General features: G+C 41.0%; 1 protein-coding gene and 1 long non-coding RNA gene across 3 annotated transcripts in view; one reads left to right on the top strand and one right to left on the bottom strand.

Annotated features, from left to right (window-relative positions):
• The first annotated feature begins 5650 nt into the window (after window positions 1-5650).
• Window positions 5651-22656, top strand: LOC119255820 (uncharacterized). Its single transcript, XR_005127549.2, has 5 exons — window positions 5651-5771; window positions 6846-6930; window positions 18373-18428; window positions 19116-19177; window positions 22571-22656. It is a non-coding gene; the product is annotated as an uncharacterized LOC119255820 (long non-coding RNA).
• LYPD6 (LY6/PLAUR domain containing 6) overlaps window positions 21231-24097 on the bottom strand; it is a 113809-nt gene continuing 110942 nt past the window's right edge. For both annotated transcript variants that reach the window (XM_037523315.2, XM_037523316.2), the window contains exons 4-5: window positions 22133-22263; window positions 21231-21565 (exon numbers count right to left, since the gene is read on the bottom strand). In XM_037523315.2, the coding sequence (XP_037379212.1) occupies window positions 21398-21565; window positions 22133-22263 (299 nt within the window). In that variant the 3' untranslated portion in view covers window positions 21231-21397. The remainder of the gene's footprint in view (window positions 21566-22132; window positions 22264-24097) is intronic.

Raw genomic sequence — 24097 nt, 5'->3', positions numbered from 1 at the left:
TTGTGTAAGACCACATGTAGACAATAGTCTGTCTCTGGTACTATTCAGATTCTGGACTCTCTTATAATGTGTAGTGGGTAGGGCATTCCCCTCACACCACCAGTCAGTGCTCCTGACATCAGCTGGGCATCCTATGAAAATCTGGTACTTTTTCCCAGGAAGCTCGTTATATCACAGGGCAGGGTGAGGGGAACCCCTTAATCCCACAAACTGCCAGCTTTAAATAGGTTCTGTCATCCACATCATGATAAAACATACTTTAGTGAGTAAGACCTTTAATGGAAAGGAACTTTTTTTTTTTAAAGATTTTTATTTATTTATACAAGAACCGGGGTACAGGCCAGAGACGCGGAAGGGTGAGAGAATTCACCAGAGACAGAGTGGGGAGCAGAACAGGCAGATCCACTGAAATACACTGAGGGGAGCAGTGGGGGAGACAGGAGAGGTCTGCCGCGCCATGTGGGTCGAGCCGGTGCTGCAGAAGCTTCGGATAGCTTCACAGCACAGTGCTCAACTCACTGCGCCACAGGGGAGGTCCCCTGGAAAGGAACTTTAAAACAAATAGTGTGCAGGGTTTCCCCGGTGGCGCAGCGGTTGAGCGCTGGGTTGCGAAGCTGCCCGCAGCCTCTGCAGTGCCGGTTCGATCCCCGGCTGCTCCCTGGCCACCAGAGGAGGGTCCCACATGGCGCGCAGACCTCTCCTGCCGCCCGCTGCTCCCCTCAGCAGTGTACTTCGGTCCTTCTGCCTGCTCTGCTCCCTGCTCTGGCTCTGGTGAATTCTCTCACCCTCCCGTGCTTCTGACTGTACCCAGTGCATGTATAAACGAACAAATAAATAAATAAATAAAACATGCCTCTATAAAAAAAAAAAAAAAAAACAGTGTGCAATAAAAAGAGAAAATACATAGTTTTCAAATCAAGCATCAAAGTTATCCATCCACAATGCCCGGCCAAACAGTGTTGGCCCAAAGCAGGACCCCTGAAGCCAGAAAGCCTGCCACAAGTCTGAGGCACCTCCTGCTGGGGAACCAAGGAAAGGGGCAGAAGGGGCTCAGTATGTCTGGGACAAAAGGAACAAAATCAAAATCAAGATAAAGGCTGCCATTGTTAATGTCCCCATGGGTGTCTAACCCACATCTATTTCATGTCCCCCAAGTCCCTGGTACAAGTGTAAGGCTGAGAAGCAAACACAGCTTCTTCACATGTCTCTGGTCCATATGCCTCCTCCAGGTCTCCTTCTTTGCTCCTTCCTATCTCTCCTCCTCCCTACTCAGCTCCACCCTTCCTTGGGTGGGACAGAGGACCTGGAAACTACCCTCTCCCTGGGGACCTGTTACAATTCCACAGGTTGGAAGCTCAGTCCTACAATACTGCCCCCTCTACACTTCAGATGTCAAGCGCAAGGCCATGTCGCCATCTGCGCTTTCTTGAGAGTGGTTCATAGGACTCAGGGGAACATTTTACTTACTAGATAATAAGTTTGTTATTAAGGGATATAACTGAGGAGCAGCCTGATGGGAGAAATGCCTAGGGCAAGATACAGGGAAACCATGCTCAGAGCTTACATGCTCTCTCTCCGGCACACACCACTCTCCCAGCATCTCCAACCTGCAAGTTCTGTGAAAGTTGTCCTTTGGGGGTTTTCTCAAGGTGTCATTACATAGGCAAAAAAGATTAATTTTTTGACCATTGATGACTGAACTCAGTCTCTAGTCCTTTGCATCTCCCTGGAAATCGAAGGGTGGAGCTGAAAGTTCCAACCCTTTAACCATTAGTTGGGTCTCCTAGCAACCAACTCCCATTCTTACTGGGATCCAAAGTCACCTCATACGCATAATAAAAGACCCCTTTACTTAGGAATTTGTAAGGGTTCTAAGAGCTCTGTTTGGATTAAGGCCAAATACATATTTGTTACCTTAAGTTATAATATCACAGCACACAAGTTGACAAGTAGCCTCTGGTCGTTTTTGAAAAAGATTAGGATTTTAAAGACCCAGAATTTCCTGAGTCAATAATAAGTTCCAAAGTTCCAGGGCGATCTTGAACACATTTCGGCCCGGTTACAAGTGATCATTGTTGGTTGAAGAGACCATATTGTTTCCTATCTTTTCTGTATCACTGGTTGGAAACTAGAATTTCCCAATTAGTATAATAATTTTCCTACTGATTTTGCTATTAGTGACCCTCAGCAGTTTTACCAGGAAGACAGATCTTTCATTAAATATTCCTTGAAAGTGGTCACATCCCCCAAGTCTGCCCATAATTATGCTCTTGTATAGGAGCAAGACAAAGGGTTGCACAGTTACAGAGAGAGAGAGAGAGAAAATACAGCTTTCATAGAGATGTGGTGCTTGGCAGGGGTGCTGTTCTGGAGGACATAGAAACTGACCACGGAAAGTAATAAAAATTCTCTGTAAACACCAAAGTGTGGCATGAGTTGGGTCTTGTATCTATTTAATTTTAGTAGAAACAGACATCATTTTACTCACTACATGTAAGAACATTCCATGTATCAAAATAACTCTCTTTCAATACCAAGCATTATATGCTGATGAGAAATCAATATGCCAGTCCTATTTGTTATCATCATGGATACATATTTTAAACCAGAATCAGAAACACATGACTGCAATTGTTACAGGGCAAACCCAATGTGAAATGGGTTGCCTGACTGTGGGTCCTCATCCGCACACTTAGAAGGGACATATAATAAGACCAACTGCAGGTACACACAAAAAGGGGAAATGAAGAAATGAATAACTCAGGGAGAAAGGTAGAGATATAAATTGAATGTTTCCTACCAGTTCCATTGAACTGGAACCCCAATAGCATACTGAAAGCCAGTGAAAAAAAAGCATCCCCAAGACCCACATGTCTGGTTATATACCTAGCTGGTTGCTTAACTCCACCCTCAGTAGCCAGCAATCCCGAGTTTATGGGATTTGTAGTCTTTGGTGTCTTGTATCTCTTCAGTATGGGGTAGGGGTGGGATCCGTAAAACCTATTTGTGGAGTTTGTTCAGGACATCATTTCCCCCTAGCATAATGATTATTTTCAATTTTTAGAATTTCTAAAATATTATTAGAATATTAGGAACAACCAGTATATTAAAATTTTTAGTAACTAAGACAGGAGGTAGCTGGATTTTCTTCTCCTTGAAAGTGAAAAGTGGGTTAATCCAAATAACCAGAGGACCCTAAGCTGCTCTTAACAGAATTTCAGCATCTGTTCTGCAAAAGGTAAGAGTGTTGAATTCCATTTGGGCTGCCAAAATTCTTTTCTTCATAAACCAAGCCCTAGGCAGCAAGGGGTAGTTTTATTTTCCTCTCAGCTGGTGGAATAAAGGGGAGGAAGTAAAATCATTCACATCAGAGTCAACATAGTTTGTGTTCACCAGAACCCAGATATGATATTCCATTTTGTGTTATACCATTTGAGTCACAATTAACATATGGTGGTTCTTGAACCTTCAGAAAACAGTGTGTTATGCAGGCAGCCAATGGTCAGTCAAATCTCTTCTGGAAGCAGGATGGCTTACCCTATGAACAACTCCCCCAAAATTATTCCAAGATTTGTAAGAGCATTAATCCCTCTTATTCATACATCTACTTTCCTCAACTGAATTAAACATTCTTGTTAATATTTCCTAATGAGGTAAAAGAGAAATCACAAATATAAAATGTTGATAAAACCATGTTTAGGAAGGGTATACAAAGAGAAACACTGTTATACACTGTTGATATAATCCTAAATTGATACAACTTTCTAGAGTATAATTCAGCAATATAAATCAAAATTTTAAATGCATGAGATCATTACACTCCAACAGATGTTCTAGAGCTAGCTCAAGAGGGTGCACAGGTGTTAATGGCATAATTGTTTATGAGAGCAAAATCTAGAAAGAACTTCCAGGATATGTTGAATATGGCTCATATGGGATGGAGTAAATAAATATGGTCCATCATACAGTTGAATTCATACAGCCTCTTAAAGAATGAAGTATTTCTACATATACAGGCAACAAAAGACCTGCCAAATATACTAATTTAAAAAAAAAGCCTATTGCAGAAGTCGGTATTACCAAGTTGCACAGATACCAGTTGCACAGATACATAAATATTATTGAAAATTGCTTGTGTATGCATTAGAAATATATATGAACATGCTCAATAAATTATTAATAAGGGTTATTGTGCAGAATGGAGAGAAGGGGTTGTAGAATGGGGGGAAGATTTTACTTTTCTAATTAAAAACTTCTCTACTTCATAATTCAGTGCTCATATATTATCGTTATATAAAAATTTATCAAAGTAAAAAATTAGAAATGCCTAAAAAATAGGGAAATGGTAAAATAAATTATGATCCAAATATAAAATGGAATACTAACCAAGCATTAATAGTTATCTCCTACAAACCTACTTGCCAACAGAAAAATATTTGTAATATATTGCTAAATTTAAAAGACCGTTTACAAAACAAAAAGAGAAGGTGAGCAAGAGAACCACTAGAGTCCCTCAGGGATGCACTCCAGATGGAGTGCTTTTGTTACCAGTGCCAATCCTGGGCCTGGCACACCTGGCATGGAGTATCATTTTTGAGAGTCTTTGATGCACTCATGATGCCTGTGCTGTGCTGTGGTAGACTTCCAACATTCATGGTTGATTCTCACAACAACCTCATTTTTCCGATTGTTCAAGCAAGGAGATTGAAGATTAGAGTGAGTGTTTAGTGACGTTTGGGTCAAAACCCAGATTTGGGGCCTCCCTGCTGATGCAAGTGGTTAAGTCTCAGCACTATGAAGCTATCTGCAACCACTGCATTAAGAGTTTGATCCCTAGCCAGGGAGCTGACCCACATGGCCCACCAGTCCTCTTCTGACTCACCTGCTGCTCCCCTCAGCAGTGTATTTCAGTCAATCTGCCTGTTCTGCCCCCCACTTTGTCCTGGTGAATCCTCTCATCCCCACCTCCCCCGCCTCCGACCTCTGGCCTACACCCTAGCTCTTGTATGCATAAATAACTAAAATAAATCTTTAAAAAAAAAACAGATTTGTTTTCCCAAACCAAAGGGTTTGTGACATAAATTAATCAATTTTTTAAATAACTGAATCAATCACAGGAAGATTGTAGACTACACTAGGATGAATTAATATGGCAGTGAATGTGGAGGAAGACGGCCTTACCCTGTCTTAACAGCTGAGCAGTGAGAGGGAGGAGACTACACCAGGCATGAGTCCTGATTTCTTGGCTTTGGGTGCATAAGAGGAAAGAAACCCTGGAAGGGTCATTAGCATTGCATAGTTCATTGTTTTTCAAACGTTAAACTGTTAAACTGCAATCCATTAGTGGCTCCTGAAGTCAATGTGGTTGGTCACAAATAGGATTTTTTTTTAAATAATAAACTAGATGGAATATAGAAAATATATGTTGGGAAGTTCCATATATTTTTGTGTAACCTATTTCATTTATGTTTTTGTATATATTAGAAGTGTATTCATTGGCAAAGAATTGGTAGAGTTGGTTGTCGGAAAAAAAATTAAGACCACTCATTGTATTTCAATTCCTTTGTCAGGCAATGATCCTAAGATCTACAGAGATATTATAACTGGGTGGTTCCCAGGGTGAGGGGCTGTTCCAGTTCCCTGTCCCCACCCAAGGGAGGGTGAAGCTGAGTAGAGAGGAGGACAAGCTGGAGAGAAGGCAGAGATAGGAAGAAAGAAAGGAACAAACTTCCAGAGACTGGGGGACATGGAAGGAGACACTTGAAACAGAGGTGGGTGAGAGATCCATGGGAAGGTTACCAATGGCAGCTTTTATTTTGATTTTGATTTTGTTCTTTCCTCCCAAACTTGCCTGACTGTTTCTGACACTTTTCTGTGGGCCTCCGCCCGAAGATGCTTTAGACTTGTGGCAGGCTTTCGGGCCTTGCTCTGGACCAACCCTGTTTGGCTGGACTTTTACCCACGAGAGGATGGATAACTTCAGGTGCTTGATTTGAAAACTATATTCTTTGTCTTTTCTTTGTTGCACATTAATTGTATTCAATTTCCTTTCTATTAAAGATCGTATGCACTAGAGTATGTTTTGTCTTTACGAAGAATGGCAGAACCTAGTTAGAACAGGCAGGTTTGGGGGTTCTAGAGTGCCCCTCTCCCTGCCCTGTAACAATTAGATGATTCCTCGAAACCATAATCTTTGCCTGCTGAATCTGACTTTATCTTGTGTTAACATTAACACTTAACATTCATTGTCTGTATTCCCTTCAAACAAATGGGGATGTTACCAAGTTCACCTTTTTGATACGATTATCAGGGAAGATAATATGTGCATAAATACGGAAGCCATACTCCTTCAGAATGACTCTATTATTAATACAGGATGAACTGGTAGGCTCTGGAAGAACTCAAAGTCACTGCGTCAGTGTCCTGACATAGAAAACAGGCTTCCTGATGTGAAAAGTAAGAATCTCATGTCCATATACACTGATGCCCTAACAAGAATATTTCCAAGTCACAAATGACCAGCAAGCCAAGAGAGAAGCAATTGTGCTGTCACCCACAGTGCAGTATGATGAGTAGCTGGGGCATGTCCAGCATCACTGTTCCTCAAACATCTAAAAGAAATTCCCTTTCAACACCAATTCTTGATCTTACTGTTCATTTTTCATCTCAACAAGTGTATTAAATCCACAAGAAAGAGGTAACTGTAATCAAGTTAATGTTTTTCCAATGCATTACTCAGTTTGTGCTAAGTGAAAAAAAAAAGTGCTAAGAGCATTGCTGTTTTTTTTATAGTCCTATCAATGCACCATTTCATTACAGAATTACAAAAGGTTTTCTCTCCTCAGGAGCATGAGGCATGACCTTTTCCACTCCAGCTTACAACGGAAACAAGTCATCCTTCCCTACCCCTTAACTGTGATCAGTTGTACTGTAAGTCCTTTAGATTTGAGCTGATGGGCTCAGTTACCCTTCCTTCCTTCCTTCCTTCCTTCCTTCCTTCCTTCCTTCCTTCCTCCTTCCTTCCTTCCTCCTTCCTTCCTTCCTTCCTTCCTTCCTTCCTTCCTTCCTTCCTTCCTTCCTTCCTTCCTTCCTTCCTTCAGCTTTATTTCTATTTTCATTTTATATTTTTAATTAAAAAATACTTAATGAAGTAATACTGGTTTATAACATATAAGTTCCAAGTGTACAGCATTTCTTCCTGTAGATCTGACAATATGCCTTCACCCAAAATCAGAACAAGACTGAAAAGCTAACTAGATGTTGGCAGGTTTGGGACTTTATTACCACCATTGGCCCAGATGTGTATAGTCTGGGCATTGGCAGAACTAAACCAACAAGCCAAGAGAGACATAGAAAAATAATAATGCTAAAAATGGGGAATCATTTGCAATATACAACCCTTTTCACATAAACTACTCACTTAGCTGGCTTGGACGTGTTTCTCCTTTTATATCTTGTACTGGTCCTACAATTATTGGCCTGAGCTAGAATGATTATTATTATTATTATTATTATTTAAACTTTTATTTATTTATTTATCTATCTATCTATTTATTTATTTATACATGCCCTGGGTACAGTCAGAAGTGCAGGAGGGTGAGAGAATTCACCAGAACCAGAGCGGAGTGCAGAACAGGCAGAAGTGTTACAGGACAGGGAGAGGGGCAGTTACAGAAGTACCGAAGAACAGGGGAGCAGAGGGCAGCAGGAGAGGTCTGCGCACCATGTGGGACCCTTGCCCAGCGGCTGGGATCGAATAGGCTCTGCAGAGGCCGCGGGCAGCTTCGCAACCCAAAGCTCAACCACTGCGCACTGGGGAGGCCCTAGAGTGATTATTTTTAATGCCATTTTTAATCTTTGCTTAGCTGTGTGCCCAAAGAACAACCAGAAAGCCTTGATCTACTCATTTTAATAAAAATTTTGCCCTGTTCTACAGGGTAGGTTTGCACAGATTATGTGGTAACTTTGGATCTCTTGAGGCCCTATGCTTGTACCTGGTTTTTCAGTCATTTGTGATCTTTCCATGGGACTCAAGTTTTTTGCTCTTGTTAGGGGGAAAAGGATGTCCTAAAGCTAATTCCATACAGGCTTTGTGGACTCCACCCCCACCCCAGGCCAAAGCCAAAGACACTGGGAACTCCAAATCCCATCACCACCAAAGGGAAGGTGGCTGGGATCTGAGGGTGGGTTAAGCAGCCAGGTTGATATAAAAGGCAGACAGGTGGGCTTTGGGGGATCCCCATTTTGGCTCTCCGCCAGCTCACAGCGTCTGGCCAGCTCTGAGAGTGACTTTGGGTTTCCAGGTCGTCGGATAGGGTAGGACACATTAAAGACTTTATTTCCCTATTTTCTCCCTGAGTTGTACATTTTCCTTATTTCCTTTTCCCTTGTAAATAAACCTTTTATTAACCTTTTGTGTATGCCTGTAGTGGAGTATTCTTAAGTCCCTTTTAAGTGCGCGGGTGAGGACCCACAGCCAGGAACCCGTTCAATATCGGGGCTGCTCTATAACACTCTCTGTTTCTATGAAAGGCATTTTGGACCTCTGGAGAATAGATTTTCCACTGGACAAATACCTTGGCGACCATGACAATTCTTGCATGACATTAGACATACCTCCAGTTTCAATGCATCTACATTATGTCACTTCTTTTTTTTAAATATATATTTTTAAAGATTTTTTATTTTATTTAAACAAGAGCTGGGGTACAGGCCAGAGGAGCGGGAGGGTGAGAGGATTCACCAGAGACAGCGGGGAGCAGAACAGGCAGACAGATGGAAAGCACTGCTGAGGGGAGCAGTGGGTGAGACAGGAGAGGTCTGCCAAGCCATGTGGGTATCCCCCTGGGCAGCGGGAATCAAACCCACGCTGCAGAGGCTGCAGACAGCTTCACAGTGCTGTGCTCAACCTGCTGATCCACCCGGAAGGTCCTAGGTCACTCCTTTTGCAATAAGATAAAGGTTGGGAATGATTTATCAACACAGAATAGCCAAGTCAGATCCCCTTCTGTTCTCATCCATTTCTCAACTCTGAAATAAGTCTGTTAATGAATTTAAAACTTATATCAGATGACATATCATTACTATAGGTTTATCCAATTCAAATCAGCAGAAATTTAAAAAGCAGCTACTGTATGCCAGCTGCAAGAGGTTCAAAGGTTATGCTCCTGTCCTCAAGGAGCCAGCTAGGAGAGATCAACACTTACACAAAGCTAATGACTGTTGTGCGCTCACCGCATGCTGGGTTCAGTGCTGAGAGCTTTCTATTGTCTTTTGACTCTGAAAACAATGTGAAGAACTTTGCCTGGGGTCACTTAGCACTTTGGTGACTGAACTATGACTCAAGTCCAAGCCTGTTAATCCAAAGCTGATGCTCCTTTCATTTCACAATTCTCTTTTTCACTGCAATGTATACTCTATTTTCTGGATTTGTAACAATGATAATAAGATGTACCACAGGTTTAATAGAATGTTAAAGCAACCACAAATAGCACACAGTCACTCCCTGCATTTTATTCTGTTTGCAGCGGGGTTTGAATCTAAGCCTTCTTTCTGTTTAATGGGTCTTCTGAATCATTCTTGTGAACCAGTAGTTCATAAGCTTTTGAGAAGAGTAAGTCAGAAAGAAGAAAGAGAAACCTAGTGTTTTTAAACTCAAGGGAACATTAAGACCTCACTTCCTTCTTTCCTTGACATTCCCACACATTCTGCCAACCTAAGTTGGAGAGCAAAAAGCAGAGAGACAAAATCTTTTTTTTTTTTTTTTTTTTTTTTCAGTATTTTTCTTCCTCTAGGGAAATATGCAGCTCACAACTCCAGGAGCTGAGCAGACAAGCTGAGACAGACATTCCCTGATCCAGAGTTCCTTTATCACAGAGCAGCGACAGCATTGCACCTGAATGCCTGGATACTGGAATGCCAGACAAAGAAGGCTTCTGACATCCCCCCGGAGGCTAGGGTGGGTCCCCTGGGCTATAGACAGGTTCTCCCTCCTCAGACCTGGGGAAACTTCAGCGACAGGCCTAGACTTAACAAGTCTCTGCTGGGCTTCCATCTGGCAGGCTCTCCAGGCATAGGGAAATATCAATAATGGAGTATGCTTTCAAATTTGCAACTCCGAAGGCAGTCCCAGTCCATGTGGCTCTCTCGAATATTGGGAGAAGCAGGTTTTCATTTATGCTTTCTGCTCCGATTTTTTCATTTTTTTTGTTGGTATTTCTTTTAGATATTTTAACATTGAACAAGTTTCTTTTTCCATCCACAGTTCCTTATACACTTTTAACACCGTCTCCATCCTCCCTACCCCTTAACCTCATAAACCTCACTTTGTTAATTAGCACTCACTAGTTTTTCAAAGTATTTTTGCATTGTTGGACCTTCCACTATGTAAATGTCCAAAAGAACAGGGCTCCTGGGTGGCAAGCAATAGAAATTGCCTCAGCTAACTTAAGGACTTCATTAGAATAAAAGAAGATTGGTTAGAAGGATATAGGGGAGCTCACAGATTGGAAGGGAGGAAAGTCAGGGATGGTTCCTGCTGTAAGGATTCATTCCTACTACTTTGGATATTTGGATTTTTATTGCCATGGTTACAATTGGAAGGCAGCCAATTCCTCCATGGAATGGAGGCCTTGTCCAATGCTCAGCTTAGCATCAGAATATGGATTATAAATGATTGTCTCAACATGAATTTCTTGACTTTGATAACTGAACTAGGTTATGGAAGAGAATATCTTTTTCTTCAGAAAATATTGAAGTATTACAGGGTAAAGAAGCATAGTGTATGCAACCTTTCTTAAGGTGGTTTTTTTTTTTTAAAGATTTTATTATTTATTTATTTATTTATTTATTTATTTATTTATTTATTTATTTATTTATTTATACAAGGACTGGGTACAGTCAGAAGTGCGGGAGGGTAAGAGAATTCACCAGAGCCAGAGTGGGGAGCAGAGCAGGCAGAAGGACTGAAGCACACTGCTGAGGGGAGCAGCGGGCGGCAGGAGAGGTCTGCGCGCCATGTGGGACCCTCCTCTGCTGGCCTGGCCGGGGAGCAGCTGGGGATCAAACCGGCGCTGCAGAGGTGCGGGCAGCTTCGCAACCCAGTGCTCAACCGCTGCGCCACTGGGGAGGCCCTCTTAAGGTGGTTTTAAGAGAAAATTAGTTCTTATATATAAGAAAGAGAATGAAAAATTGTGACAAAATTTAAAGATTAATGAATTATCTTCAAACTTAATGTAAGTTTGGAATTATTTTGAAATAAGCACCTATAAAAAAACAATTAAAAATGTTTTCCATAGATGGAACTAGAAGGTTAATACTATAAAAAAATAAATCAGAAGGAGAAAGACAAATACTGGATTGTTTCACTTATATGTGGAATATAAAGAAACAATACAAAAGGTCTGCCAAAAACAAACCCTTAAACATCTGACTGCAAAACAGAGGCAACCAAAGGGGATGGGTGTTGGGGGAACAACTGAGGAGGAAGTGGACCCAATGGAATATGGTAGAGGATTATTGGGGCTTTGGTGGTGGACATGATATGAAAACATACGTTAGTGGAGGTTTGAACTTCTAACTCCTAAAACAGAGTGCTATAAACTAACATTAACTTAATTTTTAAAAAGCATAAGAAATCATGTTATTCACATTTTCTAATCTAAGATTTGCACAATACAAATTTCTAGGGGGTACCCGAAAATCAGTAGATTTTAAGGCGACTGCTGTAGGCAGCCAAGGTTAAGAACGAGGGTCTGGGACTGTGAGACCTGTTCCTGCTTACCAACAACAATGAAAATGAAACACCAATTTATAACAACCACTACTTTAGCTGTTTATCATATTTATGAACATAAAGTAATGGATTTCATTATAAAGTGATATAACCACATTACATAAAAATTGATTTAAAATGTTAAATGTCTTAAAAAACATTTAAGAAAAATGTTTACCATAACAAGCAAAGAAAATATTTTGGTTTATTTCCTCTAAGTATTTTTTAATGTATATATTCACTTCCTAGATAGTACGGCACACTGAACATACAACTTCTAGGCTGCTATTTTCATTTGACATTGAAAATGTCTTTAGAGCAATCATTTTTGACGAGACTATATATACCCAGTGGATGTGCTGTTATTAACCATTTCCCTACTTTTGCACATTTAGGTTGTCCTGAATTTTTATTTATTTATTTTTTTAATTACAAAGTACTGTGCTGAATTACAAGGAAAGTGCTGAAAGGAACAAATTTCCTCATAACAGTGTTCCCATATTACAGGCCATTTACAGAAATAGGGTTATTGGGTCAGGATATGTCCATGCTCTCAACATATAATGCCAAATTGTTTTGCAAAGAGCTTTAACAATTTATGCTGTAACCATCAAGAGATGCTAGTTTTGCAGCATTTGACATTATAAAATTTTTGTTGCAAATCTAATAAGTGAAAATGTGTCAGAAGTAGAACAGTAACAGCAGAAGGAAAACTTTGATTTTTAACCCATATTCTGCCACTAACTAGCTGTGATGCTTTGAGTTTATCCCTTAATCTTTTTTCATTATTTCATGTATTTATTCAACAAATGCTTATTGGGCACCCACTGTGTTCTAGATCTTGTGTAAGGTGCTGGGAATATGGAATATTGTAGGTTGGGGTCCCTGGAAAGTAGACTCTGACTTGGAAATTAATAAGCGAGAGATTGACAGGGATTCCTTTGGGGATCAGCACCCATGGAAGGGAGATGATGAAAGCAGAATTTGGCAGATGGTGAAATTCAACTGCAGCAAAATCTTAATGAAAACAGTCAGTGCATGCACAGCTGTAAGGATGGGATCTAATCTTCAAAGGAATCCCAAGTTGGGGTGAGATGGCTGGAACTCTATCTCCCTACTTTGTTAAGTGATTGGATGCAGGCTGGTCTGGGGAGGGGCATGACCCTGGGTGAGGAAATTACCTTGGTGAGACAACTCTCTTCAACCCCTTCATTTCATGAGAAGGGTGTCTAGCTGAAGGCTGTGGGTGGTTATGCATCCAGCAGTTGAGCATATAAGTCGTTCATTCCTGAAAGGAGATCTGGGGCCTCCCCGCTGGTGCAGCGGGTTGAGCGCAGCGCTGTGAAGCTGTCCGCAGCCTCTGCAGCTCCGGTTCGATTCCCAGCTGGCCAGGGAGATATCCACATGACGGGCCAGACCGCTCCTGTCTCACCCGCTGCTCCTCTCAGCAGTGTATTTCGGTCCTTCTGCCTGTTCTGCTCCCTGCTCTGTTTCTGGTGAATTCTCTCACTTTCCTGCGCCTCTGGCCTGTACCCCAGTGCTTGTAAAAATAAATAAATCTTAAAAAAAAAAAAAGAAAAAAAAGAAAGGAGATCTGGGTGGTGCATGATGGCACGACTGCAACGAATGAGTAAAGCAGATAATTGAGCTTGTGCCCATGGAGCTTACAGCAAGAGAGTCTTAGGGGGAGATAAACATTTGGCAGCCATTGACAAGTGACTAAAAGGTTTAAATAATGGTCAAGTGGGAATCACCTAGGTGAGAACACAGAACGAGGACACTTGTCACCAAATATTGACATTTAAATTTGTGGAGAGGAGGATAATGCTTAAAAGAATCTTAGAAAAATAGAGGCAGTAGAAAAGATTCCGGGAGAGGGTGGTGCAGGAAAGGTACCAGGAGTGATTCAACAAGGACCGCATAGTGGAAGTGTTGAATGATGCCGAGTCTTTAGGTGTGACGAGTACAAAGAAGTTATACAGGGCTGAGGAGCCTAACTTTCATTAGTTAATTCAGTGAATTCACAGTGGGCTCAGAAGACCAAAGACAATGAGCATCGACCTCATTTAAGAAGTTTGGCTGTGGAGTATAGTAAGAAATAGGAGGTCACTGGCGGGGGATATAGGGTTTCATCTTGCTTTTAATATGTTCTAATGGGGATGGAAATGTTACAGTAGTCTGGACCAAGCTAGCATGTGGGGTAGGGAGTGGTGGGCAATCTATTCAGTGAGGTCCTTGAGGAGGGTAGAAGTGAGAGGGCCCAATGTATAGGAGGAAGGATTAATCTTACCCGCCTCATTTGGGCCACAGAGAGCATCAGTGTGGACAGAAGGAGGCACACATTTTGGCAGCAATAAGTCAGTGCATCCTCTGTTGCTTATTTCTATCTTCCATGTAAAGTAGGAGGAGTGCCATTTGTGGAGAATGAACAGAAAGTTGGAGGTTTGAAGACAATTGAACCAAGGGGTTGGACTAAAACTTTTGTAAAGTCGTTCATCCCTGAGTGCCTATAAATTGCAGCTCAAGACATTGATAATGCAGTGTTAGTGGAAGTTGAGGACTTAGATGGACCCTACATGCAGGTCCTGGCAAGACAAGGACGTCTTGGTCAAGATCTTTGCACTAGAGAAAAGTAAATATGTCTAATCCCACAGACCACTTCTTAGATTTGTTGCTCGATAATCCAATTTAAATGAATTTCTTCTGTGTAGATGGGGCTCAATGGAATATGGCTGACAATGGAAACCATAGTGGTGGGTGTGGTGTGAAGAGTTATCATGCCTCTAAATCATATGCAGTGTTGTTAACCAATGTTACCTCACTGGTAACGTGCATAAAGACACCCCCAGCAAAATGCAATATCCCAAGATATGAAAAATTAGCTAAGAGGCCCTCACTCTACCTTTTTTCTAAAATGAAGGTGACAGTGGGCCAGCTCATCTGATTAGGTACTCTAATCTGTTCTCAACATGTTCAGTCCAACCCTGGTCTAAACACAATAGCTGTGTTTTTCTCGCTGACTTAATACTCCAATAGACCTTTCAGCACATTGGATGATTTGACTGTAGAGAGAAAAAGGTCCTGCCTGTCATGCATCTCACATGGCCCTTGGGTTTTGTCAGCTCACACAGGGTGTGTCTCTGCACACCCTTGGTATTTAAGTCAGTGGCAAAACATATACAGGATCATTAATTCATTAAAAATTATAGTAAAGTCAGGGATGGGCCCACCCCTTTAAGGTTTGTCATCAGAGTGACTGTGGAACAGAGTCTTGGAGCAGGAATAAAAAGTAGGGATAATCCTGGTTCTTCATGTGCAGGGGCTATGCCCGCAGAGTGAGTCTGAGTGAGCCCAAATGTGCTCCCTCAGACCACTGAGGTCAACTCAGCTCCTTCCACCCAAGACATCTCAATGCGAAGCACCTTATCAGGTTCCTTTTCCTCATACAACTCATCTTCACACGCCACTTTGTGATGCAGGCTTCTAATTGCTCACTCAGTCCTATTTTATTGCTGGGAGAGGCTGGGGTGGAAGCAAAACCAGGTCAGCGTGCAGCTGTGAAACTGAACCCGACGCCATCACAGCATGACGTGGTGTAATCCCCGCCCAGGGAAACCAGGGAGAAAGCACATGGGTGGGGAGGACGCCCACACCCTCATAGTCACGCCCCTCCGTAGAGAGATAGGGTAGACAGTAAGTCTGTTTTTTGTTTTTTGTCTTTTTTTTAAAGATAATTTTTTTTAAGAGTTATTTATTTATTTATACAAGCACTGGGTACAGTCAGAAGCGCGGGAGGGTGGGAGAATTCACCAGAGCCAGAGCAGAGAGCAGAGCAGGCAGAAGGACTGAAGTACACTGCTGAGGGGAGCAGCGGGCGGCAGGAGAGGTCTGCGCACCATGTGGGACCCTCACCCGGTGGCCGGGGATCGAACCAGCACTGCAGAGGCTGCAGGCAGCTTCGCAACCCAGCGCTCAACCGCTACGCCACCCGGGAAGCCCTGTTTTTTGTTTTTTTAAAGATTTATTTATGCATACAAGAACTGGGGTACAGTCCAGAGGTGTGTGTGGGGGGGATGAGAGGATTTACCAGAGACAGAGTGGGGAACAGAACAGGCAGATTGACTGAATTACACTGATGAGGGGAGCAGCCGGCGAGACAGGAGAGGTCTGCTGCGTCATGTGGTTATCTCCCTGGCTGGCCAGGATCGAACTGAAGCTGCAGAGGCTGCGATTGCTTCATAGTGTGGTGCTTAACCCCACCAGGGAGGCCCAGTAAGTCTGTTTTGAGTTATCAAAGATGAATGGATTTAGTGAGGGTCTGACTTATTTTTAGCCCTTCTTTTGACATCATGTCTAAAGTCTGGTGATACTTTATTCATTTTGCCTAGAGTTAACAGAGTGACTTTTCATACACATTTTCCCCAGTAGACACCACCATCCCTGCCATCTTCCATGGCAATGGAGGCCTGAACTTGAGGCCCAAGCATGGTTTTTGGAGGTCAGTTTCTCACACTGGGTATGCCAAGGAATCAGTTTCTAAATAACTGACAATCTTTAGACAAATCATTCTGCTTTTTAGGCCAAGATTCTTTTTTTTTTTTTTTAAAGATTTATTTATTTATGCATAGAAGAACCAGGGTACAGGAAGAGATGCGGGGGGCGGGGGTGGGAGAGAGGATTCACCAGAGACAGAGTGGGGAGCACAACAGGCAGACTGATTGAAATACACTGCTGAGGGGAGCAGTGGGTGGGCGAGGCAGGAGAGGTCTGCTTCGCCATGTGGGTTTCTCCCTGGCCGCCTGGGTATCGAACTCGCGCTGCAGAGGCTGCGGATTGCTTCATAGTGTGGTGTTTAACTCCTTGTGCCACCAGGAAGGCCCTCGGCCAAGATTCTTAAATAGTTATTTCCACTGAATACTTTTCTTCTCAGCTGAGAATGAACATCTATATTGCCATCAGACTAGCCTGCTCTGTCTAAAGGTTGCCCTGTCTAGATTATTCTCTGCCCTTCACTACCCTGGTGGTTCCCTCAGTACTGCCAATCCTGCATTGAGGGTACAGGGAAAGGAAACTGCTAGATTGTTTCTCAGTACCCATATCTTAATCACTTTGAATGTGAAAGAAGGGACATTTTGACGAGTTTTACCGTTAGCACAGCAATGTGGCTTTCTTAGAGATTGGGTTCTTTGGGACTCTTTGTCCTGCATAAAAGGAGGTAGATGAGGTTTTTCCAACTTTGTGGCCTGAGAAATGACTTCAGCCTCTGCATTTTAGGTTTCTAGGCAGTTTAAAATATCACTGCACAAAGGTCACCCCCAACCCACCTAATTCCTGCAAATGCACGTGGAGTTATAATTTTCAAGAGTATCAAGACAATAGTAACTTGCTAATGGGAAAAGCCATAATTTTAAAATTAGCTAAAGAGATTAACTGTTGAAATGAAGGCTTCGTTTGAAAGAGATTTTGGAAATCTACGTTGGTTTTATAACACCAAATTATGTCGGAAATTTTTATATTAAATCAAAAAATCACACATCTGTTTTCTAGTAGATTCCAATGGAGAGTTCTCCAGGCTAAAATCACGATGCTTTCTGTTCATGCCTTAGTCCTGACCCCAGTGAGCTATGCAAGCTTAGACTAAAAATGGCTGAATCACTAGGGTCAGGTTCTCCCAGTTACAGTGTGGATTAACAACAGAGGCTCAGAGTGTTTTTATCCCTGGTAGGTGAGTTATTTATTTATTAAAAACTATTAAATTTTAAAAATTTAATTATTACATTTATTAAATTTAACAAAATTAATAATTTAATATTAAAATTATTAAATTTAATAATTAAAATTTATTTAAAACATTATTAAAAACACTTTTGAGAACTCTAAGTATTTCAGACAGAAGTTAACATAATACAACTGAAGTACAATATCTTGCTTTACATATCTGGTATGCCCTACACGTTATTTGTAAATGAAATCTTAAGTGTGTTAGGAAGAGATAAAATTATTTTTTAAAGCTCCCAATTGGGCTACCAAGTAAATCTATATTTCAAAATCAGATTTTCTAAAAGATGTCTACCTGCAGTGCTGTATTTATTAAACACACAGTTACTCACAGAGATTAGTGGTATGAGCTATCTTCATGTAGTTAGCACACTTTAAGGAGCAACGACCTTGTCACTGATCCAGAACCTAGTAGAACCTTGAACTTTGGAGGAAACCTGTGTTTCCTAGAAATTACAATATATATGATGTTTAATAATTACGAATCACAAACAAGTTGAAGTTTCCCAAATCACTTTCAAAAGGTATCATTTTACTAGGAAAAAAATACAATAAATGCATTGCATAAAGGAAAGTGACATTTATGCTATTTAAATGTTTGTTTCCCACTGCAAAAGAAAGCATCAAGGGAAAAATGTTTGTATTGTAACATCACTAACATAATTCACCCCAAGAATAAAATAAGACATAAGACCGCATGCGATCGCACACGTGCGCTCTCTCTCTCTCTCTCCTTATATCTCATGATTTAAGAAGAAAATCTCCTAGGGAAACTACAGACCTGAAAGTCTGATGGTCTTTCTTTCTTTAATTTTCTGCAGCGCTTACTGTCTCTATGAATCATTTGGCATGGGTGTGTTATCTTGTATCTTTTCATGTAAGTATTTTTGAAAGTTATATTTTTAAATTTATTTTTATTGAGGTTGCATTGGTTTACAACACTGTACATGATTCAGAGGTACAGGTACAACTAGAAAGTGAGCTCTTGGAAGTATGTTCCCAGGGATGCTAAACCCAATGCCTTGTACGTAACCTGGCACCTTAACATTGGTGACAAGAGCATTTGCAAGGAGGAGCCTGGTGAGATACACTTAAAACCTTTATTCATTGATTTACAAAATGTACAATATTTACAAAATTTAAGCATCAATCCCATATTAACATGAATGTGGTCTAAAAATAAATAAGTGGTACACAGATTAATATACATATCATGGCTCTTTGCACTTCTAGCCATCAGCAATGGTGGGATTTAATGGAAGGTTTAATGTGGTAGAAGAGTCAGATGGCTGACCTGTCCTGGGTCTTCCTTGGCTCCCTGCTGCTAGGGATGGTGAGCAAACCACTTTCTTTCAAGAGTACGAAACACCAGCCATTTGGACAGGCATATGGGTTGTACATAGCCACATTTGTATGGAGCTTGCAGACATCCCCCCACCCCAACCCCTGGGCAGCAGATGAGTCCACACCATTGTGGATCTGATCACTGCACACCAGCCAGTGAGTCTTTGGTGTGGTTGCTTTCTCACTAAGAACCAACATTTGGACTTTGTCTCCTATTCAGATCACATGCAGTACTTGGAAGGTGTCAGTGGATTGTGATCATGCATAAAAATGATATTTTAGGTATGTACAACATCAAATTTTCATTGTCTTATAGCATCTTTATATGTAAGATCAACCTGTCTTCTCTTTTAGAAATAGGAATGAATGAGAAAGCCATAGAGAAAGCCCACCCACCCCCTCAAAGGAAAACCACCTTGGATACATGCAAATGGCATCCTGCAGAGACAGGACTAGATAAACTCCATATGATAAAGATGGATAAATTCCCATGAAGTCAGGCCTGGAAGTTTTCCTAGGGATGGTAATTCTACCTTCCTTTCCTCTCAATCCCATTTCATCCTATAGAAACTAAATCAGAGTGAAAAGCCTTCACACTATTGAGCTTCTTACACAGTACCTTCATATGTAAAGTGTAAATACTAGTAATATTCCTTACAGGGTTCTTGCAGGGGTTTTATGACCTAACTTGTAAAGTGCTTAGCATAGTTCCTGGCTCTGTGCCAGGAACTTAATAAATGTCTTGCTTTCTCTCCCTCTATTCTCCTACCCTAAACATATTGATAAACCTATTGAACTCTGAATTAAGGCCATCTGATACAATTTAGATCACTTTGTATCAGAGTTACTCCTGGTACCTGAGGGTATCTCATTTTATGAGCCAGAGACGTTTTCCTGTACAAGGCAGATGGACTCTGGCAACACTACTCTTTATCAGTAATGGCCCCACCAAATTTCTTGCAAACACATCCCACAACCCTACAGAGAAACTCATACCAGTGATGGTTGCCACCCAAATACTACTGGGACATCACCACTGAGGAAACCATGAGCAAAAGTCTTGAGGTCAATGCATTATTTTTGCTCACAACATAAGTTAACTTTTTTTTCAATTCTGGTGCAAGTATTATAGATAACTTTCAACAAACATATATTACAAGCTCTACCACCATTGAAAAATAAGTATTCTAATTTGATTGTTTTGTTCAGAATAGAGTTTTTACAATATATTTTAGCTTCTGGTTATGCCATACAAAAATAAATACAGTATAATGATTTACAAAGAAGAAGAAAAAATTGTAACATGAGTGCCAGAAATATAGGAAGGAGGGTGAAAATTTGACCATTTACTTCAAAAACTATTACGTAAAAGAAATAAAAAATTCCCACTAGGTTTCCTTACTGATCTCACCATTTCCTTACTGTCCACCTATTTCTCATCCTAGGATATTATGTCTTTTCTTCTCTATTAATCTTGACACAACTGAATGCAGAACCTTCTCCCTGAAGTCACTGGGGATTGAAGTAGAAGAATGGGAAAGGCTCTTTGTTAGTAGAAATGGAGATGGAGGAAGATCTAGGCGAGCCACTTATAGGACCCTCAGAATGAAGCAGGGTCAACGCCACACACTGCCCTCCTTTCCTTACGAAATCCTCTCTCTTTCAAGATTAACTCTACAGGAACAGAATCCCATGACTGAAAAAAAAAAAAATAATCCCTCCCTGTTTTGGGACTCCTTGGACACTCACAGTCCAGGGAGAATCCAGGATTTCATGGAGTACAACTAGGTGTGAAATCAAGGCCAATCTTCCCAATGATATGAAAGGATAAACGGTCACTTTATGGATACCAGTTTGATTACATTGGGAAAATCCCTCTTCAATTACCCTTCCTATAGAACAAACTTTTATGATTGCCTTTTTCAAAAATCTCCCATACAAAGCAGAGGGATATGATTCCCGACACTGGGAGAAGAATGGTGGAAAACATTAAATTGGACAAGTAGTCAGAATCTCCAAGGAAATTGTCTATCAACTTTGGAGTACATTTCACAATTCTGAATCTATAAATGAATTTGTGATTGTATTTAAACCAGTGGCCCTTTATCTTTATCCTCAAAATCACACATTTATGCTCATCCTTTGACTATGTTGCCTAACATCTCAGAAGTTCCCAGGACTTCCAGTGGCGCATGCACGTCCTCCAAATTAAGAGCCCCAGACTTCAATAAATGCAGAACTATTTCTCAGAGCAAAAACAAAGGTTTGTGGTAGAGAAGTCAGGGTTTGTTTGGGGGACAGGCTGGCTTTGATGAGGCGCTGGACTTGAAATGACTACACTGAAGCAATGCTTGTTCCTTAAGGTAAGTGGTAATGCTTGGCTGTGAAGACATCATGAGTGTTGTAGTTTCACGCATAACTACCGTCAGGTCAATGACTCATGCGTGATGATGCATCATCGGGATGCCCATGATCACACCTGTGCAGGGAGCCTCTGCACTGCTATAATGTGAGTCCCAACCACACCCACAAGCAGGACATGATCACTGACATGCTGTGTGGGTGCCCATTTGTCTGATTTATGGGTGATGTTGTGGCAAATGTAGCTTCAGTTTCATTTCGGGGGAGTGGCAAGTTACAGATATTTCCTTCACAACAGGAAGTGCAGACCTAAAAAAAAGGAAGAGAAAAAGAAGGGTGATGAGAAACAAGCAGGCCTTGAAAAGAGGCAGGGTGTTTTGAAGAAATTGTCTCTGTTGTGCAAAACTATAATTGAAATGATCCATTCTACAAAGGAGACACCAACCCTGCATTTATAAGGTGTGGGATGAAATTTCTTCTGGGAGCAATGTGTTCAGAATGAATACTGCCCACCCCCCCCCACCACCCTGCATACCCCCAACTTCAGCCCACACTAAACTTCAAGGGAAATGGGTTGCTTCTGATATCCTCCCATTTGGTTATTATACAGTTTACAACCTTCCATTGTCTCAGCTATACCATCTGTGAAGTGGGGGTTATAATATAATTTATACCAGTTTTCTATACCCTGATATAAATTTTTATTCTTTTAGAGAAAATAGGATAGGAAACATCTTTTCAAAATAGATCAAGATAGTCAAAAGACAGACTAAATTGGTGGGGGGGGGGTAAAGATTTGCTCATGAGCACTGGCAGGAATCTGAAGTGGAGGAAGGCTGACTGTGCTGTACCCATCATTTACTTTGTTGCCCAGACCTTGTGGCCTTCATGCTCAGAGTCTCTGCAGCCAGTGGACAAGCATTCTTCCAGCGGAACGCAGCGTTTGGTGACAGAGATGCTATTTCCCGAGACTTCCATTGTGTGCTGAGTATAGCAGTACCTGGTCTCTGTCAACAGAGAAAATATATTTTAATTGCTATAGGAAAAGTTAATCCAATGCCCAAAAGGGAAACAAAAGGAATGTCAACACTAAAAGTTCTGAAAAGATCTAACAGGACTTGGGATGTAAATTGTGTTGAGTTTATGTTCAGTCCCAAAGATCTCCTTGGAGGGATCCTCTTGGACATGGTGGACAGATGGCCTTCTAAAGAAGAGTGTTCTCTCTGCCCAGTGTAATCCCCATAGACTAAGACACAATGGTATCATCCTTTGCCTTTGAATAAACTTTGCCATTGTATTGACCTTTATTTTTAGGTGGGGAGAAGTTTGGAGAGATGATATAGGATGTGAGAGAAGAAAAACTGAAAAAGTTCAAAGAACCAAAGGATAAAAATAGAAGAAATTGGGCAGTTGACAATGATCTTCAAGAATAATCAGCTTAAGTCTGTGTGTGTGTGTGTGTGTGTGTGTGTGTGTGTGTGTGTGTGTGTGGAAAACAGCAGAACAATTAAAAACTGACTGTCTGCATCTGGAAGAAATAACTTTATCCCAGAGAAAGGACTTCTTCAAGACCAGCTTTGAAGGAGAATTTCAGTTGTTACCAGAAGCCCAAAATAGACCTAGAGAGAATAAACAACAAATGAATAGACAAAACCAAACTTTGAAATCTGACTATAGAATAGAGGCTTCCAGAAGGAGAAGAGAAGGGTGGAGTACAAAGGGAGGGAACCCAGTGGTGGAGGCCTACAGGTTACTTGGTGGTGGGTGGGGTGTGGTAAGCTACATCTGAAAGGGTGTGAACTTATACCTCTAATTATACAGTGTTGCAAACCAATGTTACCTCAATTAAAAAAAAAAAAAAAAAAAAAAGGACTTCTTGCCAATGAGCACAGCTAGATCCTAGAATTCATTACAAAAGAACACTAACCCAACAATGAAGGTTTTCCAAAGTTGAGAAGGATCATTTCTCTCTAACATAATTTCAGTGTCTTTCTAGGATAGTAGATGAAGACCATGAAGTGAGTTTTTAGAGGTGCCCTCTAAGTCTTAGGAGTCTAAAAACTGAGATTTATTCCAAAATTCCATGGAGAATTTTTTAATTTATAACTTAAAGGTCTAAAGAAAAATGGCTCTCTAATATAATTCTTCAAGGCCTCCAAGCAGAGTTCAGCTTTCTAAGTCTGGATTTACTTTCAGATTAAAAAATGAATAATTCTTAAGAAATGTCACAGAGCTGTTTTTCATCCATATCTTAGACCCAACTCTGCATGCCTTCTACATTCTGGATAGTTAGTAACTAATATGGAATTATTACCTTCTATGATATTATTTATTAGGCAATACACACCTCCTATCAGACTCTATCATAATTTTGGCAGCTTTTAACCATAGTACTAGTGTCCATAGAGGAATGTGAAAGAAATTTAGGCCCTAAGAATAAGCTAATACTAACCCTTTGACATATTTGGGAGTTGGGAAAATTCAAGGGTTTTAATAATCTCCCTGGACACCCACTCCTGACAGAACCCAATTGGTTTCTGATTGAATCAGCTAAGGGTGGCAACCATTCCAGTGTTGACACTACTGTTGGTTATACCTGGGCTGTCTGCATCAATGCCCTTCTCCAAATGTTGTCCCCCTCACTGTACCCTGACCAAAAATATTGTCATCTGTAATCAGGGCAAAGCAGTCTCTAGCTAGCTAGGAACCCTAGAAAGTTGTTTGAGAAATGGAATCAATAAGGTGACCCATGAGCTCACAAGAAAAATTAAGATTGCACCTAGCAATGATTTTCCTAAAGCCCTAAGATAGTTTAAAATTGGAGTGATTTTTTTTTTTTTC

This window comes from Talpa occidentalis, unplaced genomic scaffold (genome assembly GCF_014898055.3).
Source record: "Talpa occidentalis isolate TD23 unplaced genomic scaffold, MPIMG_talOcc4v2.1 talOcc4.3, whole genome shotgun sequence".
NCBI lineage: Eukaryota > Metazoa > Chordata > Mammalia > Eulipotyphla > Talpidae > Talpa > Talpa occidentalis.
This window is presented reverse-complemented; position numbering and strand designations above follow the sequence as displayed.